The sequence below is a fragment of the Arvicola amphibius genome, chromosome 13 (genome assembly GCF_903992535.2).
Source record: "Arvicola amphibius chromosome 13, mArvAmp1.2, whole genome shotgun sequence".
Classification (NCBI taxonomy): domain Eukaryota; kingdom Metazoa; phylum Chordata; class Mammalia; order Rodentia; family Cricetidae; genus Arvicola; species Arvicola amphibius.
Window position 1 is genome coordinate 52,644,705 of NC_052059.1, and position 18,524 is coordinate 52,663,228.

The 18,524-nt window shown below is 42.1% G+C and overlaps 1 protein-coding gene across 1 annotated transcript; it reads left to right on the plus strand.

Moving 5' to 3' along the window:
* The first annotated feature begins 666 nt into the window (after positions 1 to 666).
* On the plus strand, positions 667 to 18,146 carry Spryd7 (SPRY domain containing 7). The gene is made up of 5 exons (XM_038310387.2): positions 667 to 932; positions 5,045 to 5,161; positions 7,987 to 8,153; positions 13,972 to 14,074; positions 17,731 to 18,146. The coding sequence occupies exons 1-5, from the start codon at positions 827 to 829 to the stop codon at positions 17,826 to 17,828; spliced, it is 591 nt and encodes a 196-aa protein (XP_038166315.1). The 5' UTR covers positions 667 to 826; the 3' UTR covers positions 17,829 to 18,146.
* The last annotated feature ends 378 nt before the right edge of the window (positions 18,147 to 18,524 follow it).

Sequence of the window (18,524 nt, forward strand, 5' to 3'; positions counted from 1 at the left end):
TACACACAAAAACACACCACACACTGCGGGGACACCCCCCCACACATACACACACTGCGGGGACACACATCACACACAAAACACACACGCCACACCATACACACCCACACACATACACTGCGGGGACACACACACACACACACAAAACACACCACACACACAAATCACACCACACACACACAACACAACACACAAACACACCCCGGGCAGCTAACAGTACGGAACGCCGCGTCAGCACGAGTTCCAGAGCCTGGGCAGCACAGCAAGGTCCCTTCTGAAAACCAAACCAAGGGAATCCCAGCCTTTGAGCCCGGAGAACCGGAACGACGCTCCTCCACTCACCTGTTAGCGTGACCCGGGGCTGGGGCCCGGAGGGGGGCGGGGGGAATGACGCCGCAGCACGCAGGCGCACGACGCCCCGCCTACCCGCCCAATTCCTTCAAGCCCCTGGCCCCGCCCACCTCCGGAAATACCGCAGTCCCCACTCTCTCTCACCCGTCAGGCCACTGGCCCCGCCCTCCCCCAGCCGTCAGGTCACTGGCCCCGCCCTCCCCCGTCTGTCAGGCCAGTGGCTCCGTTCAGTTCCCGACGTCGCCCTGCCCGCACGCCACGCCCTCCCTCAGCCGGTCGGCAGCTGGCCCCGCCCACCTCCCGGCCCCGCCCCGCCCCTCCCTGCCGGGAGGTCCTCTCTTCTTGGCCGGGGGCCTTGCTTCTACCTCGGCTTCGCCTCCCCGCCGAGGCGTAGCTGCGCGGGCTGCGAAGCTCAGCTCCCGCGACCCAGAAACAGTCGGGCGCGGGCGGAGCGGCGGGGCTGTGTAGCTGCGCCATGGCCTCGTCGGCGTGGTGCTGCCTGCGTTGCTGCAGGGACGGCGGGACCGGCCACATTCCTCTCAAGGAGATGCCGGCCGTACAGCTGGACACGCAGCACATGGGTAAGGGCCCTCGACCGAACCCAACGGCCCGTGGGGGCGGAGGGCAGGGGGGCGGGGACCACGTGACCACGCCGCCGCCCGGACACCCTGTGGCCTGGCTGGCTGCGGCCATGGGTCCGGGGCCGTGCCGGTGTCCGAGGGAGGTGGACTCCATCCCCTCCTGAGCAGTCAGGTGTTCCCAGGTGAGGAACGCGGGGGCGCCCGCCATTCGTGCCCGGGTGTCGGGTGTCACCCAGCGTTTGCAGAATCCTGTCTTCAGCACTATCACTTACAGGCTGAAGCTTGTTCTGTACCTCACTTCCTGAAGCCCCAACAAGGCCGGTTGCAGAAGGCAGGAGTAGCACCACGGGTCCTAACATATACCACTCCCACTAAAACCTCCATGGCTGGACTCCTTAGTCACTGTTGGGATCGCTGTAATTTCATCTGACTCTCCTCTTGCCATCGGATCAAGCGATTGCAAAATAGAACAGCGCCTAGCTTCTTCTCATCTACGTTTTTTTCTTTCCAGTTCCCAATGACTTAATAGTTTCTCACCCAACATTCCTCTCCCCCTCTATAGCATCTTTTCCCACACACCATTACTTCACTTTTTAGGACCCCCCCCCCCATATATTTCCAAGCTTCTGGAATATTGTCCAAGCAGGAGAGATTTCCCGGTATAATTATTTCATTCAGAGTACTGTGTGTGCGTATTATTACAATAAACTAATGCACTTTTGATTTCCCCAAACACCTCACTGTCTAAAGGACAGTGTATTTGAGGGACGCATACATTCTTAATACGTATAGGAAAACTCTCTTCTGCCCAGATAATCCACAGTTCTGGAAACATTGCCCATGCCGTTTTCTATCGCAATACTATATGCAGTCATTGTTTAGTGTCCTGTACAATACCATTACAGATTTACAGCACTTTAATTTTTAAAGTCTCTAGCATCGTACGGAATCTCAGTACTTAAATAAATACCTTTAATCTCTGTTTTCCAGACCATCTGTTTTCCAGGTGGTGTCTCTTGTAGTCTTGGCTGTCCTGGTACTGACCTGTAGACCAGGTTGGCCTTGAACTCACAGAGATCTGCCAGCGAGCGCCTCCCAAATGCTGGGATCACAGGTGTGCGCCGCCGCCGCTCTGCTGAATTCTTTCTTCCCCATCCCTATAGGTGGTGGATGTTCAGATCTTGTACTTTCTTTCAGGAAGCATGTCTAGTTGATCTCCCCATCACTGAACAGAGGTGGTGACAAGGTACTGTTTTGTGGTAACAGTAGAGGACTATAGTGGACCTGCGAGCCCCTGCCCTGCGTGTTCTGGAGCACTTTCCCCATCTCTCCTCCCCATCTTGTTTAGGAAGAACTAACTAATGTGTTGTGTCAGTTTGCTGTTTCCGTCTCCACGGCTGTCTAGCACCCTCAGGTGCTGATTGTAGTACGGTGATAGCAGCTTCCAATTTCTTTCCTCCCATGGAAGCTTTTTCTTAACTTGTCTTCCGGTAAATTCAGGTTCTTCAAACCCAGAAAAGCTTGCTATGAGAACCACAGTGAAAAGAAAGAGGAGTGTTGAGCTAGAATACTTCAAGCGTGAGTTGCTCTTAAGTCAGAAAGATGAGACACACTGTATGCATTTGGATATGGAGAAGTTATATAACCTAAAGAATATATTTGGGCTTTTGTTTGTTTCAAACTTGTTTTCCCTTTTGTTTGTTTGGTTGGCTTTGTTGTTGCTGCTGCTGTTTTGTTTTTAAAGGGGGTAGATTCTCTACATTGCTCAAGGTGTTTCCAATTCCTGGGCTCAAGCCACCCTGCCAGCTCAGCCTTCCACATTCCAGGTATCTATGACTACCGGTGTGTACCACTGTGTCCAACTTAATTGCTTTTTTTTGTTTGTTTGTTTGTTTTAATTAAGACAGGGTTTCTCTGTAGCTTTGGAGTCTGTCCTGGAACTAGCTCTTGTAGACCAGGCTGGCCTTGAACTCACAGAGATCTGCTGCCTTTGCCTCCTGACCCCTCCCACCTGTTTTTTTTTTTTTTTTTTTTTTTTTTTGAAAATATACAAACGATGTTGTGTTACTTAAGGCCATTTTGGAGTTTTGTAAATTTTTTGTTCTTGACCAGTGATTGTTGTGAATGAGCCCAGCCCATGGCAGGGTGATCTCAGCCCTGGGCAGGTCGTCCCAAGTTGCAAAAGAAAGCAGGTTGAGCAAACTGAAGCAGGCCTCTGCTTCAGTTCCTGCCTCCAGCTTCCTGCCTGTCTTCCTTCTGTGTGGATTGGAAGGGTACTGTCCTTCCAACACATGGAAGATTGTTAGACTTGGTGGCATGTGCCTAAAACTGCTGAGTCATCTCTCCAGCTCAGAAATTGGGTTTTTAACATTTTATAAACTGTGTGTGTGTGTGTGTGTGTGTGTGTACATGTGTACATGGAGGTCAAAGTACTACTTACAGGAGTTAGCTTTCTCCTACCACATGTGTTCCAGGGGTCGAACTCAGGTCTCCTCAGACTTTGTGGCAGGTGTTAGACCTTAAAATTTTTTAATTAAAAAAATAAAAAAATGTACTTAACCTTAACAGTGTCTGATCTTAGAAGGACCAGTTTAGACTGTTGTTAAGTAGGAACTCAGCCATTTATTACTATTGTCTAGCTTTATTAGCCCCTTCTGGAAGAGTGCCACCTAGTCCTAATATTTGTATCCGTTTGGCTTATGGCTTTATCACAGGTGAGGAGATATAATGGCCACAGACCTTGGGAGTCACGTGTATTAATGTTAAAGGATTTATCTTACATATAGGAATTGTGCTGGCTCTTCATGATCGCTGATGGGCTTGCTTTCCTAAACTAAAATTCAGAACCAAAGTACTAGTAGGTTTACATATCAAAAGCATATTTTTCTTGCTGTCATCTATGAAGTTGTTTGAGATGAAACTAACTTTTTCTCTGAAAATAAAGTGTGTTTAATGATGGCAAGATCTTATTTATAGTGGGGCTTTGTGGCACACATCTGTAATCCCGTTCAGGAGAGCGAGGAAGGAGAGTCAAAAGTCTAAGGCTGGTACAAGCAATACAGAGAGACCCTGTCCCAAAACAAACAAAGCACGCTTACGTTTCTGCCATGTGCCTAGCAGAAGCTCTCTTAGTGACTATGTTAAGATCCTGAAACCAAGTCCTGTTCAATGTCAGCATGACGAAGCTGTCCCTTCCATCATAGATGCACTCACTCTGCTCTCACTCGACCACCCCAGTGTGAGCATAGCAAGTACCAGACTGGCGGCTAATGACTGCTATCTAGTAGACCTTCAGCTGCCTTGTAATAGATTGTCTTAATTCATTTGGTTAGAATTGAAAAATGTACCAATATAAGTGTTTTTGACTCAGCTTAAATGAAAATTGTTAAATTGTCTGTTTATTGGTTAAAAATTAAAGGAGTTAGTTTCCTTTTACTTATAAAAGTTTCACATTTTACTTATTTTGTGTGCATTTATGGGGGTGCATACATGCCATGACCTGTATTTGAGATCCGAGGACACCTTCCCGAGATCAAACTCAGGCGGTCATCAGACTTGGTTGCATAAGCTCTCTCATTGACCCCTTACAAATAATTTAAATATTCAGCATAATTTAGTATATTTATAACAACTTAATTGAAAAAGACTCGTTGCTATAAATGAATAGTATATATAATCAGTCTGTCAAAAAGTAGAAAATTAAGTATTTAAAATAATTTATCAATATTCACCATATTTGAAAAGACTTATAATATTCCTGGTTTGTTGTTGTTGATTGAATTAATGAACAGGGGCAATGGCTTCATGGGTAAAGTGCTTGCTGTGTTAGGACTCCCCAGCACCCACACAGAAAGCTGGGCATGACAGTACATGCCTGTAATTGAGGCACTGATAGGCCAAAACAAGAGGGTCCAAGGACTCATTGGTCAGCAGTCTAACCAATCGGTGACCTCCAGGTTCCATCAAAAGTAGGATGGGAAGCTATGGAGGTGGACGCTTGGCAGTGACCTTCAGTAACCGCCCCTGTGGACTTACCTCCCCTCCCCACCCCCAGCCCCTCTTTTACACACAGTACACATATTAACCGTGGTTGATATCTGTGTTTTGTTTAGGAACAGATGTTGTCATTGTGAAAAATGGAAGAAGAATCTGTGGCACCGGAGGTTGTTTAGCCAGTGCACCTTTACATCAGAACAAAAGCTACTTTGAGTTCAAAATCCAGTCTACTGGTTAGTATAATTTATAATTGTACTTAAGTATTAAAAGTCGGTTATTTTGAATATTAAAAATAATTTTGGTTATGAAAAAAATCCAAGAGAAGGTTAAGAAAAAGTCCCACTCTTATATACAGGGCCTAAGTCTTCCCTCTTGTGATGTAGGTTAAATTAGCCAGTTTGCTAAATTGTAACTTTGCAACACCCTACCCCAGGAAATAGCTTAATGAGAAAGATTTATTTCGTTCTTTGTTTCTGAGGTTCATGGTCACTGGCCCTGTTGTTCCCAGTCATAGGGAGACAGAAGATCCTGGGGGAAGGCTGAGGTGTTGCGGAGTTGCCCACTCCATGAGAGCCCGGAAACAGTAATGTCACGAAATTGGCGGGTACAAGACTTACTCTGCAGAGTGTGCTCCCAGTAGCGTCCTCCTCCCAAACACGCCCCACTGCCCACCTTCTAATAGTGCCAAGGGATTAACCCCTTGTTGAGAGCAGTCCCCTCCACCTGATTGAATCCACCAGCAGGGATCTATGTGGGCATTGGGAGGGACACCTCACATCTAAAGCATAGACTTCTCTTTTGCAGTATTATGGAGTTTCTTGAATTGTATGGCAAACCTGTATGACTGTTAGGATCATAACTGTAGCAGTATTACATATGGGGAGCTGGTGGTTTTGTTTTTAGTAAAAGCCAGGAAGTCTTCATGGGCGAGGTAAGTGCAGAGTAGGAAGACTATAATGGGATAACAGAGTCTGTTCCCTGGACAGCACGGTGCTTCTGGAGCTGGTTTCTTAAAGTAGTTTCGTACTGTTTGGTTTGAGTTTTTCATTTTGTTTTGCTTTAAGTGGATGGCATAAATCCAAGTCTGTGCACTGTGCTATATTACAAGATAACCTCACTAGTTGTGGACTGTCCTAATTACTATTGTCTTCCCAAATATATATTTTCTTCTGAAAAGAAGCAAATAGTGTTTGAGCCTTAAACCTAGTAAAAAATTAGATGCAGATTTTTCTGTCAGGGACACTCTCCACAATGCCATCCCTAGGACAGATGAATTTTGGAATGTTAGTAATCCTGTACACGGTTCTGTTGGAGTAAGGAGACTGCAGAATCCTGCAAATGTCATGAAAATATTGTCACCTGCTGCCATTCTCTAGTTGTCTCTTTGAGGAGAAGAACTATTCATAGGTGTACATGTTTCTGATATCAAGATAGTCAAATCCAGATGCAACTTTCTGATGGATTCAGATAATCTAGAAAGTATCAACAGAATTGAATTCAAACCTCCTTCCATGTGTTTCTTCTGAATTTTTTCTTTTTTAATAAAAACTGAAAGGTAGCAGCTTGAGAAAAAGTCCAGGACACTAGATATTTTGTTTGGCTGGAGAAGAGAATGCTTCTGGGAATACAGTCTGGTGGTAGAGCACTTACCTAGTGTATGTGAGGTGCTGGATTTAGAGCCCCAGCATTGGGAAAATTATTTTGTCTCTTCTTCATGTTCAACCTTTGTGTTATTGTTTATGGCATGTGTACTTGTCACTCATTATAAATGTAACTAAAGACAGTAACCTGCCATTTCTCAGAAACAGCAGAGAGAGGAGAGAGAAAGAATAAGAGAGCGTGTTTTGCTGGGAATTGAGTCCAAGACTACCACAAAGCTGTACTCCCACCCCTACAATGCTTTAAAAAAATAAGAGAAAATAGTAATGGTAATAACTAGCATTTTTTAAATATTGAGCGTGAGCTTTACTTGCTCATTAAAAAAAAAAAAAAAAAAAAAAAAAAAAAAAAAAAAAAAAAAAAAAAAAACTTGGACCTATCCTAAGTGCTGTGTTTGGGTAGTCCTGTGTCTTCTTTACCTTGTGTTTTAGCTACTCTTCTATTGCTGTGGAAAGACACCATGACCAAGGCAACTTATAAAAGTAGGTAGTTAGTTGGGGACTTACAGTTTCAGAGTGGAGCATGGTGACAGGCAGGCAGGCAGGCATGGCGCTGGAGCAGTAGCTGAGAGCTTACATCTTATCCACAGGCAGGAGGCAAAGGCAGAGAAAGACTAGGCCTGGTGTGGGCTTTTGAAACCTCAAAGCCTGCTCCCCAGTGACACACCTCCTCCAACAACGTCACATTCCAGGCCTTCTAAACCTGCCTAAACAATCTACCAACTGCAGACCGAGCATTCAAATATATGAGCCTGTGGGAGCCCTTCTCATTCCAACCACCACTCCTTGTAAGAACTATTAGAGCCAACTGATGAGGAAACAGACATTAAGTATGTAGCCCAAGATAACATAGCTGTGATTGTTTAAACCTAAGCACTACAACTCTTAGCCTCCTAGTTTACCTATGGAGGACATTGTATACTTTGTTGTTATTATGTGTGTATGATTCTAGTGGGCAGGTATGAACGTCAGAGTTCAGCTTTATAGAATCCATGGCTCTTCCCTTCCACTTTCACCTGCGTTCTAAGGATAAAGTTAGGTTTTCAGGCTTACCATTTCATCTGCTGAGCCTTCAGGCTGGCCCTGAAATCTGCTTTTTAAAAGGTTTGTTTTACAAAAACAAACAAACAAGGAAAAACAAACAAACAAGGATATACCCTTAATTACTTAAGGATACACTCCTAATTCCAGCACTCAGCCAAGCCAGGTAGTTCTCTGAATTCAAGGCCAACTCAGTCAGTATACCTAGTGAGCTCCAAGTTCAAGCCAGCCAGAGCTTCAAAAGTGAGATCTGACTGGAAGTGAGGGCAGGGGGGAGTAAAAGAGTTGCTATTCCCTTTTGAAATAACTTCAGTGTTTGTGTTCTTCAGATCTGTGATGTATCTGACTTGTATTTTTAGGAATCTGGGGTATAGGTGTTGCAACTCAGAAAGTGAACTTGAACCAGATTCCTCTCGGCCGAGACATGCATAGTCTGGTGATGAGAAACGATGGAGCCCTGTACCACAACAACGAAGAGAAGAGCAGGCTGCCAGCCAACAGCCTTCCTCAGGAGGGCGATGTAGTGGTGAGTCTCCTGGTCACAGTCCTGTCCACTGTGAATGACTAAACTCGAGATGTTTTGACCAGAATGGTTTTACCTGGCAGGTTGTACTTTTTATTTCAAAGCCCTGTGATTGGATCAAGTGAGGTAGTGTCATTTCCAGATAGATCGCTTGCCAAACACCACTACCTCACTTGACTGAACTGTCCTTGCTGGAGTCACTGGCACACCGGGACATGAGGGTTACTGACCCTATACTTCCATGTAGCAGGACCATTTACAGATTGGCTGCTAAACAGTATCCTACTGTTGCAAACCTTGGCACATAATTGTAAAAGTTTTTCTGATCATATTACAGAATGTCAGGGTTTTTGGGGGGTGGGGGACAGGTTGGAGACAGGTTTTCTCTGTGTAACAGTCCTAGCTGTCCTGGAACTCACTTTGTAGACAGACTGGCCTCGAACTCACTGGTTTCTGCCTGTCTTTGCCTCCCAAGTGCTGGGACGAAAAGTGTGCGCCATCACAGAGTTTCTCTGTGTAGGTCTGAAGTCTGTACTGGTACTCACTTTGTAGACCAGGCTGGCATCAAACTCACAGAGATCCACCTGCCTCTGCCTCCTGAGTGCTGGGATTAAAGGCATATGCACCTCCCACACACACTGCCCAGCTTTGTTAGGTATTTTTAAGGCCAGAGATCTCTCAAAGTATTTCACATTTATTAAAGTTAGGAACTGTGTTACTTTGAATGTTATTGTCCCATAAGCTCATAGGAGTGGCACTACTAGGAGATGTAGCTTTGTTGGAGTAGGTGTGGTCTTGTTGCAGGAAGTGTGTCACTCTGGAGGCAGGCTTTGAGGTGTCTTACTTGCTCAAGCCGTTCCCAGTGTCTCAGACAGCTTCTTGTTGCCTTTGGGTCTAGATGCAGGACTCTCAGCTCCAGTGCCATGTCTGCCTGCACACCACCATGTCGCACCATGATAATAATGGATTAAACCTCTGAAAATGTTAGCCAACCTAATTAAATGTTTTTACTTTATAGAGTTGCTGTGGTCATGGTGTCTCTTTACAGCAACAGAAACTCTTAACTAATACAGAAACATTAGAAATTGCAACATTTTACTGCTACTGCAAGTATTGATCTTTGTTAAATTTATCCTGCTAAATGCCTCTACTTTTGGAATCTTTCAAAGAGCTGCATTCAAAAATCCCAAAGTTTAGAACAAAACATGGTGACACACCCCTTTAATCTCAGCACTCAGGAGGCAGAGTCAGGGGCATCTCTATGAGTTTGAGGGCAGCCCACTCTATATAGTGAGTTCCAAGACAACCAGGGTACAACCTTGTCCAAAATACAGTCTCAAAGCTTGCTTATAGAGGCTTTTTTGTTTGTTTGTTTCAGTGTTGGTTGTTGTTGGTGCGAGTAGTTTTAGGAAGTTTCAGAACAGCCTGGCTTATATAGCAAGATCCTGTCTCAAAAGAGAAAAAACAGGTTACCTGCTAAAGAAAAAGAAACAAAAGGCATAAGCTATCATAAAATCTACTTGTCCGTTTTTAAAGTAGTTGTGCGCTGGTTAGTTTTTTGTTGTTTTGTCAATGTGGCACAAACCTGGATCATCTGGGAAGGGGAAACCTCAGCTGAGGCTGTGCAATGGTCGTGCTCCAACATGCGTGTTCCTGGGTCATGTATCGTATGCAGTGCAAGGTGAGTGAGCCATGGAGAGCAAGCCAGTAAGCAGCACTCCTCCATACCGCTACTTCTGTTCCCTCTGCTCCTTCCTGCCCTGACTCCCGTCGTGGTGGAGTGGAAGCTGTAAAGTGAAATAAGCCCCTTCCTCCTCAAGTCGCCTTTGGTCACGGTGTTCATCAGAGCAATGGAAAGCAAATAAGACTAGTTGATTTTGTATATTAGGTCATTAGCAGATATCCATAATATGGAGCATCATAGAAATAATTTTGGGGGGTAGTATCTCACTAGGCAGTCCTACCTAACTGGCCTGAAACTCATCGTGTGGACCAGGCTAGCCTAGAAATCGCAGAAGTCCACCTGCCTCTCTGTCCTCTGAGTGCTGACACACATCAAAGAAGTGTGCCGCCATGCCCAGCTAACTGATTATTTCTTAAAAGAGAATTTTGCTGTCAAGTTGAGGCTGTCAAAGTAGTTATAATAAAAGATGAAATTGAAACATGTTTTCTTCCTTGTGATACTGAATTGATGCATATTTTGCCTTCCTGTCCCATCTTACTCATTGAGATGACTGATACAACAGATGAGCAGATCTAAGAATGCCACTTGTAGTCTGTCAACATTGTTATTAGTCTGAGTTTTCATGCCCATTCTGATTTTAAAAAAAGACCTAAAACATTAAGTATATGCAGAATCAAGAAAGCTGACCATTCCATCGTCCTGATCTGAACACTTGCAGATGAGCTGTTCAACGCTGTCAACAGTGGCAGCAGAAGGAGCAATTAATTATAAGACAGGAAGCTATTCTTAGGTTTTATGGGACAACTGTGACAGACTCATACTTGGTTTTGATGTCATATAAGAAAAAGACCAGGTTTGAACAATACTTGAACTGAACTTGGCTGTAGGGGGTGGAGATTCTTACATCCTCCTCAATTTTCTGAGTTTTGTTATCTGATAGTTGCCTGGTTTATAACTTAACTTGCAGTGATTTTGGTGCCACAAGGTGGTGAAGGGTGCCTGAACTACAGTCCCATAAAGAGGATCACATAATTCCTTTTTTTATGTAATTATGTTTTGATTTTTTTTTTGAAAACGAGAACAGACTTCTTGACAAAAAAATTGACAAGTGCATTTTCAGTATTTTTAAACTAAAATGAAACAAAAGCTGTAGCTAAGTCATAGTTTAAGGTAGGATCGATGGCTCACACCTGTAACCACAGCACTGGAGGGGCAGATAGAAGAGGATCGCCTCAAATCCAAGGCCAGACTGAGCTCTGTGTAGGGAGTTGCAGGCAATTGGGTGAGAATCTGCCTGAAATCAGTCACTCGGTGTATATTTGTGTGTTTATTGAGAGAAGGTCTTATGTAGCCCAGGCTGGCCACAAACTTGCTCAGTAGCTACATAGGATGACTTTTTTAAAAATATATTTATTTATTTATTTATTTATTTATTTATTTATTTATTTATTTATTTATTATGTATAAAATATTCTGTCTGTGTGTATGTCTGCAGGCCAGAAGAGGGCACCAGATCTCATTACAGGTGGTTGTGAGCCACCATGTGGTTGCTGGGAATTAAACTCAGGACCTTTGGGAGAGCAGGCAGTGCTCTTAACCGCTGAGCCATCTCTCCAGCCCTACATAGGATGACTTTTAGCTTCTGAGAGACTGCCTTACCCCAAGTTCTAGACTTGCAGGCGTTCACTACCACACCCAGTTTTGGTGGTGCTGGGGATCGAACTTTGAGCTTTGGACAGACTGGAAAGCTCTCTGACAGCTGAGCTACATTCCCAGCTCTAAAGCCATTGTTTAACTCTAGCATTGCTAAACTTGGAGTAATCCTTATAGCCCTCACCACACTGACTCTCCTGAACCTTTCTGACTTACCTAGAAAGGGAGGGAATTAAGGCTAGGTACACATCTATGAAGTCATTGTCCTAGAAAGCATCTGAGTCACTCCATCTTTATAGTTGTTCCATACCCACTTATCCAGAAATCCACAAAAGCAATCTGCTCCTTGGTTTTTTGTTTGTTTGTTTGTTTGTTTTGTGGTTTATCAGTTGGAAGAGCTCTCTGACCTCTATTATGCTTTCTTTTTAAACTGTGGCTGTTATTGTTGGGTTTGTTGGGTTGGGTCTCAAACCTCAGGTCTCACATACACTAGGCTGTCTCCCCAGACCATGGTGTTTCTATTCTTAATTTTTCAAGACAAAGAGTCAGTGATGCCACTAGTTAGTAACTATAGGTTCAATATATGCCTTATCTGAAACGCTTGGGACTAGAGGTCCAACTCCAGGGTTTTGTTTGATGTTGGGATTTTTATATATACACAGAGTTCTTGATATGACGGGACCAAAGGAAGGGTAAGCATGGAATCCATGTACACTCAGCTGGGAGATAAGTTGTACTATATATTTTGTTTTGATTTACTATGTGTATGGGTGTTTTTCCTGCATGCATGTGCACATGTATATGCCCCGTGGAGGCCAGAAGAGGGTGACAGACCCCGGACCTTGAGTTAAAGCTGCCAGCGTGGGTGCTGGGAACTAAACCCAGTCCTCTGCAAGAGCAGCTAGTATGACCACTGAGCATCTCTGCAGTGTAAGGCAGGTTTTTTTGTTTTGTTTTATTTATTTATTTAGAGACAGGATCTCAATACATATAGCCCTGACTGTCCTGGAACTCAGATTCAGCGCTTCTGCTTCCCAAGTGCTGGCATTAAAGGTGTGCCCACCACGCCCAGCCACTGTAAGGTTTTTTGAACTTTATTTATATTGTATTATGGGGTTGCTAGCACATCACATGGAGCTGGTGGCCATCACAGGGCCACTTGTAGAAGTTCTCTCCTTCTACCATTTGGGTCCAAGATCAGATTCAGGTTCTGTGGCAGGTATGTTTCCCCTGCTGAGCCATTTTGGTGGTTTAATTTGCACAGTATTTTTGTATGCCCTTGTTTTGACTGTGATCCATCATATGAGATGAGTTTTGAAATTTTCTGTGTGTTGTATAATAGTGTAGTCCTAGGACTCAGAAGGTTTCAGGTTTGGGAGCATTTCATATTTCTGACTAGGGACTCCAAACTGTACAAAGTTGTAAAGAAAAGTAGTATATGGCATGGTGAATAAGAGTGTCCTGAAGCCAACCTCGGGTCAAATCTCAGTTCTCCCACTTTCTAGCTGTGCAGCCCCAGGTGAGTTACTGCGCTTCAGCTTCTCCATCTCTTACGTGGATCTCACTGTCTTGTGAGCACTGAATGACTAAGTGTGAAATGCCCGGCCAGTGCCTCGCAGTGCAGCTGTCTCAAGTGACCTCCAGCACCTATCAACGCGCTTACTGTCACTCTGTAACTGTCTTCAGTATATACAGCAGTGCCCTTTATCCTGGTGTTTAAAGTCATTTAAACTTGTTTTTAACTGGATACCCAGCATCATTCATATGGAATTGTACATATTGGTTTTACCTTGAGACCAGAGTAAAAAGATAGAAATACATGATTTCTTAGAAACAGCTTGTCTGTAGGGACTTTGTGGGTAAGAGCACTTGCTCTTCTAGATCAGTTCCTAGTGTCCACGTTGGGTGGCTTACAGTTGCCTCTGACTTCAGCCCCAGGGGATTCAACACCCTTTTCTGGCCTCCTTGGATACCTACCTGCATGTGTGAACATTCACAACCAGAAACAAAAATAATAAAAAATATTTTTAAGTTAAAAATGGTTAAAGCTTTAAAAAATAAATAACTTGTATTATTTCATCTCATCATAGTTTGAAAAGATTGTCAGGTGGTCCCTAATGGGGACAGTGTTTTCCCCATCAGATAAAATTCTAGAGAAAGACCAGGGTTTTCTTTATGAATTTAAAATAGTCTTCATGACATATGGGCTTACTCTTACTATTTAAATAATAAGACCCAAATAGTATTATCCAAATATAATACTATAATTTAAACTCTTATGTTTGTTTTACCTCTAATTGGAATTTTGCATTATAAGCCTCCCTCCCCAATAATCACTAGTAATGTTTTAGTTAAAGTTGTCTGCCAGATTGTCAGCCCTGATAAAAGCTCCTGTGACCCACACTTAGTTTCTGTGTGCTTTAGCTTACTCGGGTTTCTGTGCAATGTTTATATCTTTACCCTTTAATTTTTTTTCCTTCATAGGGTATTACATATGACCATGTAGAATTAAATGTGTATTTGAATGGGAAAAACATGCATTGTCCAGCATCAGGTATACGAGGGACAGTGTATCCAGTTGTGTATGGTAAGCTATTATGTTACTCATCTATTAGTTGGTATATGTTACCTGTTATTTGGCTTTATGTTAATTTTGTAGTTATCATTCAGAAGTCTGAACAAGTTGCTAATAAGGACATTTCACATGGAATGTACTCAGGCCATTACATTATTTCTGCAGAATTAAAGATAATATTTACTCCATACATATATACATATATAGACACACATACTATCTATCTATCTATCTATCTATCTATCTATCTATCTATATATCTTGTTTGTTTTATTTTGTTTTTCAAGACAGAGTTTCTCTGTGCAACAGCCCATGCTGGAATTCACTTTGTAGACCAGACTGGCCTCAAACTCACAGAGATCTACCTGCCTTTGCCTCCCAAGTGCTGAGATTGAAGGTGTATACCACCACCCAGCTTTATTCTCTACATATTAAAAAGTTTGTTAAATGTAGTGGTAGTTAACTACCCACAACCACGTCCCCTTTTATTATATCACTTGTTTGTTTTTAATTTCATGTGATCTGTGTTTTGACTGAGTGTGTGTCTGTGCACCACTTGTGTGCCTGGTGATGGAGGACACCGGAAGAATTGGAGTTACACATGGCTGTGAGCTGCCAGTCGGGTGCTGGGAGCTGGATGAACCCTGGTTCTTTGGAAGAGCAGCTAGTGCTCTTAACCACCGAGCCATCCCTCCAGCCCCTTATGGTGTAGCTTTATGTTCTAGAAAGTTCAAACGTCACTAAATTTACAAAGCTTTTTCTACCAATTACTAGTGAAGATTTGATGACCAGGAAATGAAGTTACAGCAGGTATTTTAGAACTAGGGAATTTTATGTGAATTGAGCATTTCCTGTCTTTATAAAATTTGACCAAACACTTTTCTGAGAGAAATTTTGACTTAGAATAATTTCTGATTAAATGTTTTGCTTTGATAGATGAGTATGTATAAGTGCTATCATTTCTGTATGAGTTGGTTCCTAAGAATCAGTCAGTGTACATGACTCTTAATTCCTTCAATTTTTTATTATGCAAAATTTCAAACTTTCACAGAAGTAAAAGGGATATTATAATGAGCCCTAGGTACTTGATCACCTATCGGTTTCCTCTACCCAGCACTTCTTTCCTTCCTTAGATTATTTTGAGGAATAAGTCAGATACATCATTTTGTTAGTAAGTATTTTATACTCATCTTTAAAATCTAAGGTCTTCAGGCAGGCAAGGTGGCATACACCTTTAATCTCAGCACTTGGGAGGCAGAGGCAGATGGATCTATCTCTGAGTTCCAGACCATCCAGAGACACATAGGGAAACCCTGTCTCCTTGAAAAAACATAACTAATGTCTTTATCATTCTATTCTGCTTTTATTACTTCTCTTGAAAACTTCAGATCAATAAATATATGACTTTTCTACCTGTGGTTTACTGTCTAAAATATTCCCTTAATTATGTAAGTTCTTAGATTTCGGTTATAATAAAAGCTATTATTAACCTTTTATAACAGTGGTAGGCTAGTGTGTGAGAATGGGTGCAGTGATGAGGATAAATATTTAATGATGACCAGAGCTGGTGATTTGATTTTCAGTGTGTCCCAGTAGTCTTTTCTTCTAAAAAGTCACGTTCAGTGATTTTGCCTTCTATATCTTTGTATGCATAAAAGTATGCGTGCTTTCATTCCTTTTTATACCTTGTTAATTTCATGTACATGTATGTGCATTTGATTATTTTTACTCCCCATTACCTTCTGTTATCCCCTCCCACTGAGCTCCTTTTCCCAACAAGTCCTCTTCGTACTTTCAAGTCTTTTGTTCTGCTGTTGTTTGCATAGCATGGGATGTGGGTTAGAACTTACCCGTGGAACACCTCTGAAGAATGCCTTCCCCTTCCTCAGCATTCACTCACTATTGGTAGCGCCTCACGGAGAGATGGGGGAACTCATCTTAAGGACAATGGAATGCTTGAGAGTTGGCATATTGTCTTCCCAAAGGGCCTTTCTAATCTCTGTATCTGTCCAAGTTTAGCCATGGCCCAGTGGAAAGACAATATGGCATCCACTGAGTACAGAAGGGTGCCACTGGGCATGGTGGCCCAAGCTTTAATCCTGGCACGTGAGAGGAAGAGTCTGGAAGATCTCTCTGAGCTCAAGGCCAGCCTTATAGTGAGTTTCAGAACAACCCTGTCTCAGTGAAACAAAACAAAAATTGTGTTTTTAAATTTAGTGTAGGTTAGTGTTCTTTCATTATTGAGAAAGCTTAAAAGAAATTCTTTATTGATTTAAATAAATTTAAATGTAGTTTAATATTTTAAACAAGTTAGCCTGAGAAATTAAAAAATGAATAGGTAATTAATATAGGTGAGTGTATGAAATAAAATTATTCAAATCTGGAGAATTTACTCAGCTGTTAAGAGTGCTTGCTGTTCTTGTAGAGGACACAGATTATGTTTCCAGCACCTATATTGGGTGGCTCACAACTGCCTGTAACTGCAGTGTCACGGGATCTGGAGCTATCTTCTGGACTCCACAGGCATGGGCATGTACACACACACACACACACACACACACACACACACACACACTTTAAAATAATAAAATAAATCTTTCAAATATAAAGTGCTCATGAAGCAAATTATTTTATGTAAAAAATATTTTATGGTTTAGGTTGAGGAGTAAATCCAGTTAAACTAGATATTTTAATAGTCTGATCCTACTTAAGGTAAAATAGAACTAATTTCCCCTTTGTCCTGCATCTTTTCTCATCCTTAATCCTAGAATAGTCTGCTTTCATCCTCTACTCTTATTTACTTACTTATTTAGGCAGGGTTTCTCTGTGTAGCCCTCGCTGTCCTAACTCACTTTGTAGCCCAGGGTGTTCTCAAACTCACTATGTAGCTGTGGGTGACTTTGAATATATGATATTCCTTCCTCTACCTCCTCAATGCTGAGATTATAGATAAGTGTGCCACCACTCCTGGTTTTACATGGACCCAGATCCAGGGATCTGTAGGCAAGAATTTTGCCAACTGAACCACAAGAAAATAATTATAATAAAGTAAAAAAAATTAAATAAAGTAATACACATCATATAAAATGGAGAAAAACAGGCAAATAAAGACTTCAGATTATTGATATTTATAACTTTGAGAGATCATTATTATTGTTTGTATTTAAGATGGTATGTCAGCCAGGTGCTGCCTTTAATTTCAGCACTTGAGAGGCAGAGGCAGGGAGATCTCTGTGAGTTTGAGGCTGGCCTGGTCTACAGAGTTCCAGGACAACAGGATAGCCAGGTCTGGTTCACAGAGAAACCATGTCTCAAAAAATAAAAGCAAAACAAAAACAAACAAACAGCTTTTAAATGGAAACTCACAGCCATCTGTAACTCCAGTTCCAGGGGATCTGGCTTCCTCGGGTACCAGGCATACAAGGTGGTACACAGACATACATGTAAGCCAATACCCATGCACATAAAAGATATTTTTTAAATTAAAATATTATAATATTAGAAAATAGTTTATAATTAAATTGTTTTGTGGTGCTGAAACTCAGGAATGTTGCTAAGCTGGTGCTTTATCACTGGGTTACATCCCTGACTGAAAACAGTGTGTTGTATAACTTCGTGTGCATTTGAATGTGCTTCTAACTTAATTTCTTTCTTTTTCCCTCTTCTAGTTGATGACAGTGCAATTCTGGATTGTCAGTTCAGTGAATTTTATCATACTCCTCCACCTGGTTTTGAAAAAATATTATTTGAGCAGCAGATCTTCTGAATGTGTTTGTTTTCAAAACTGGCACTTCTGCACAACCACACAGCGCTTGCCACTTAATAAAGCTCTCCCTGACCTAGAGAGGGAACTCATCCCGAAAATCGCTCCTTCTTACTGTTGTCTGAGGAACCCGTGTCTTCATTATACCATGCTGAAGTTTGATTTGCAATATCTAGGCATTGTGAAATCAACATTTGGGGCCACTTATTTAATCTTATTTAAACTAATAAACCATGGGTTTGGTTAACAGTATTACATGGTAACATGTATATAAATATTTAAAGGGAATTTTTCTTATATAAAGTATTTGTTTGACAGTGATGTGTAATTGAGTGTTTTATTTTTATTTATTTTTTTTTGCATTCTGAACTTGAATCACCACATCCATAAGCCAATAATTTTGTGTCTTCTTGTCCTTTTTGATGAATTGAACTGGCAGGAACTTATATACCTGGCAGCTTAGTTTTGCTATTATATTTCCTCTGTTCATGGACCACTTTTCTTAAAACTTAAACTGCTTCTTTTGCTATGTTTTATATATATATATATATATATATAGCTGCTCTCTGTTGCCATTTTGAAAGGTGAGAGACTAGTTATCAGACCATCAAGTGAGTAAGTTGTGGTTGATTATGTGTATTACACTGGCCGACATTTACAAGATTTATGATGCTTTAAATCTAAATGAGCCAGGTGTGA

What these genes read in the sequence shown, in the direction of transcription:
- Spryd7 (XM_038310387.2), top strand. Translation starts at nt 827, where the DNA reads ATGGCCTCGTCGGCGTGGTGCTGCCTGCGTTGCTGCAGGGACGGCGGG. An exon ending in GCTGGACACGCAGCACATGG is followed by an intron (nt 933 to 5,044) that starts GTAAGGGCCCTC and finishes TGTTTTGTTTAG; the next exon opens with GAACAGATGTTGTCATTGTG. An exon ending in AGTGTATCCAGTTGTGTATG is followed by an intron (nt 14,075 to 17,730) that starts GTAAGCTATTAT and finishes TCCCTCTTCTAG; the next exon opens with TTGATGACAGTGCAATTCTG.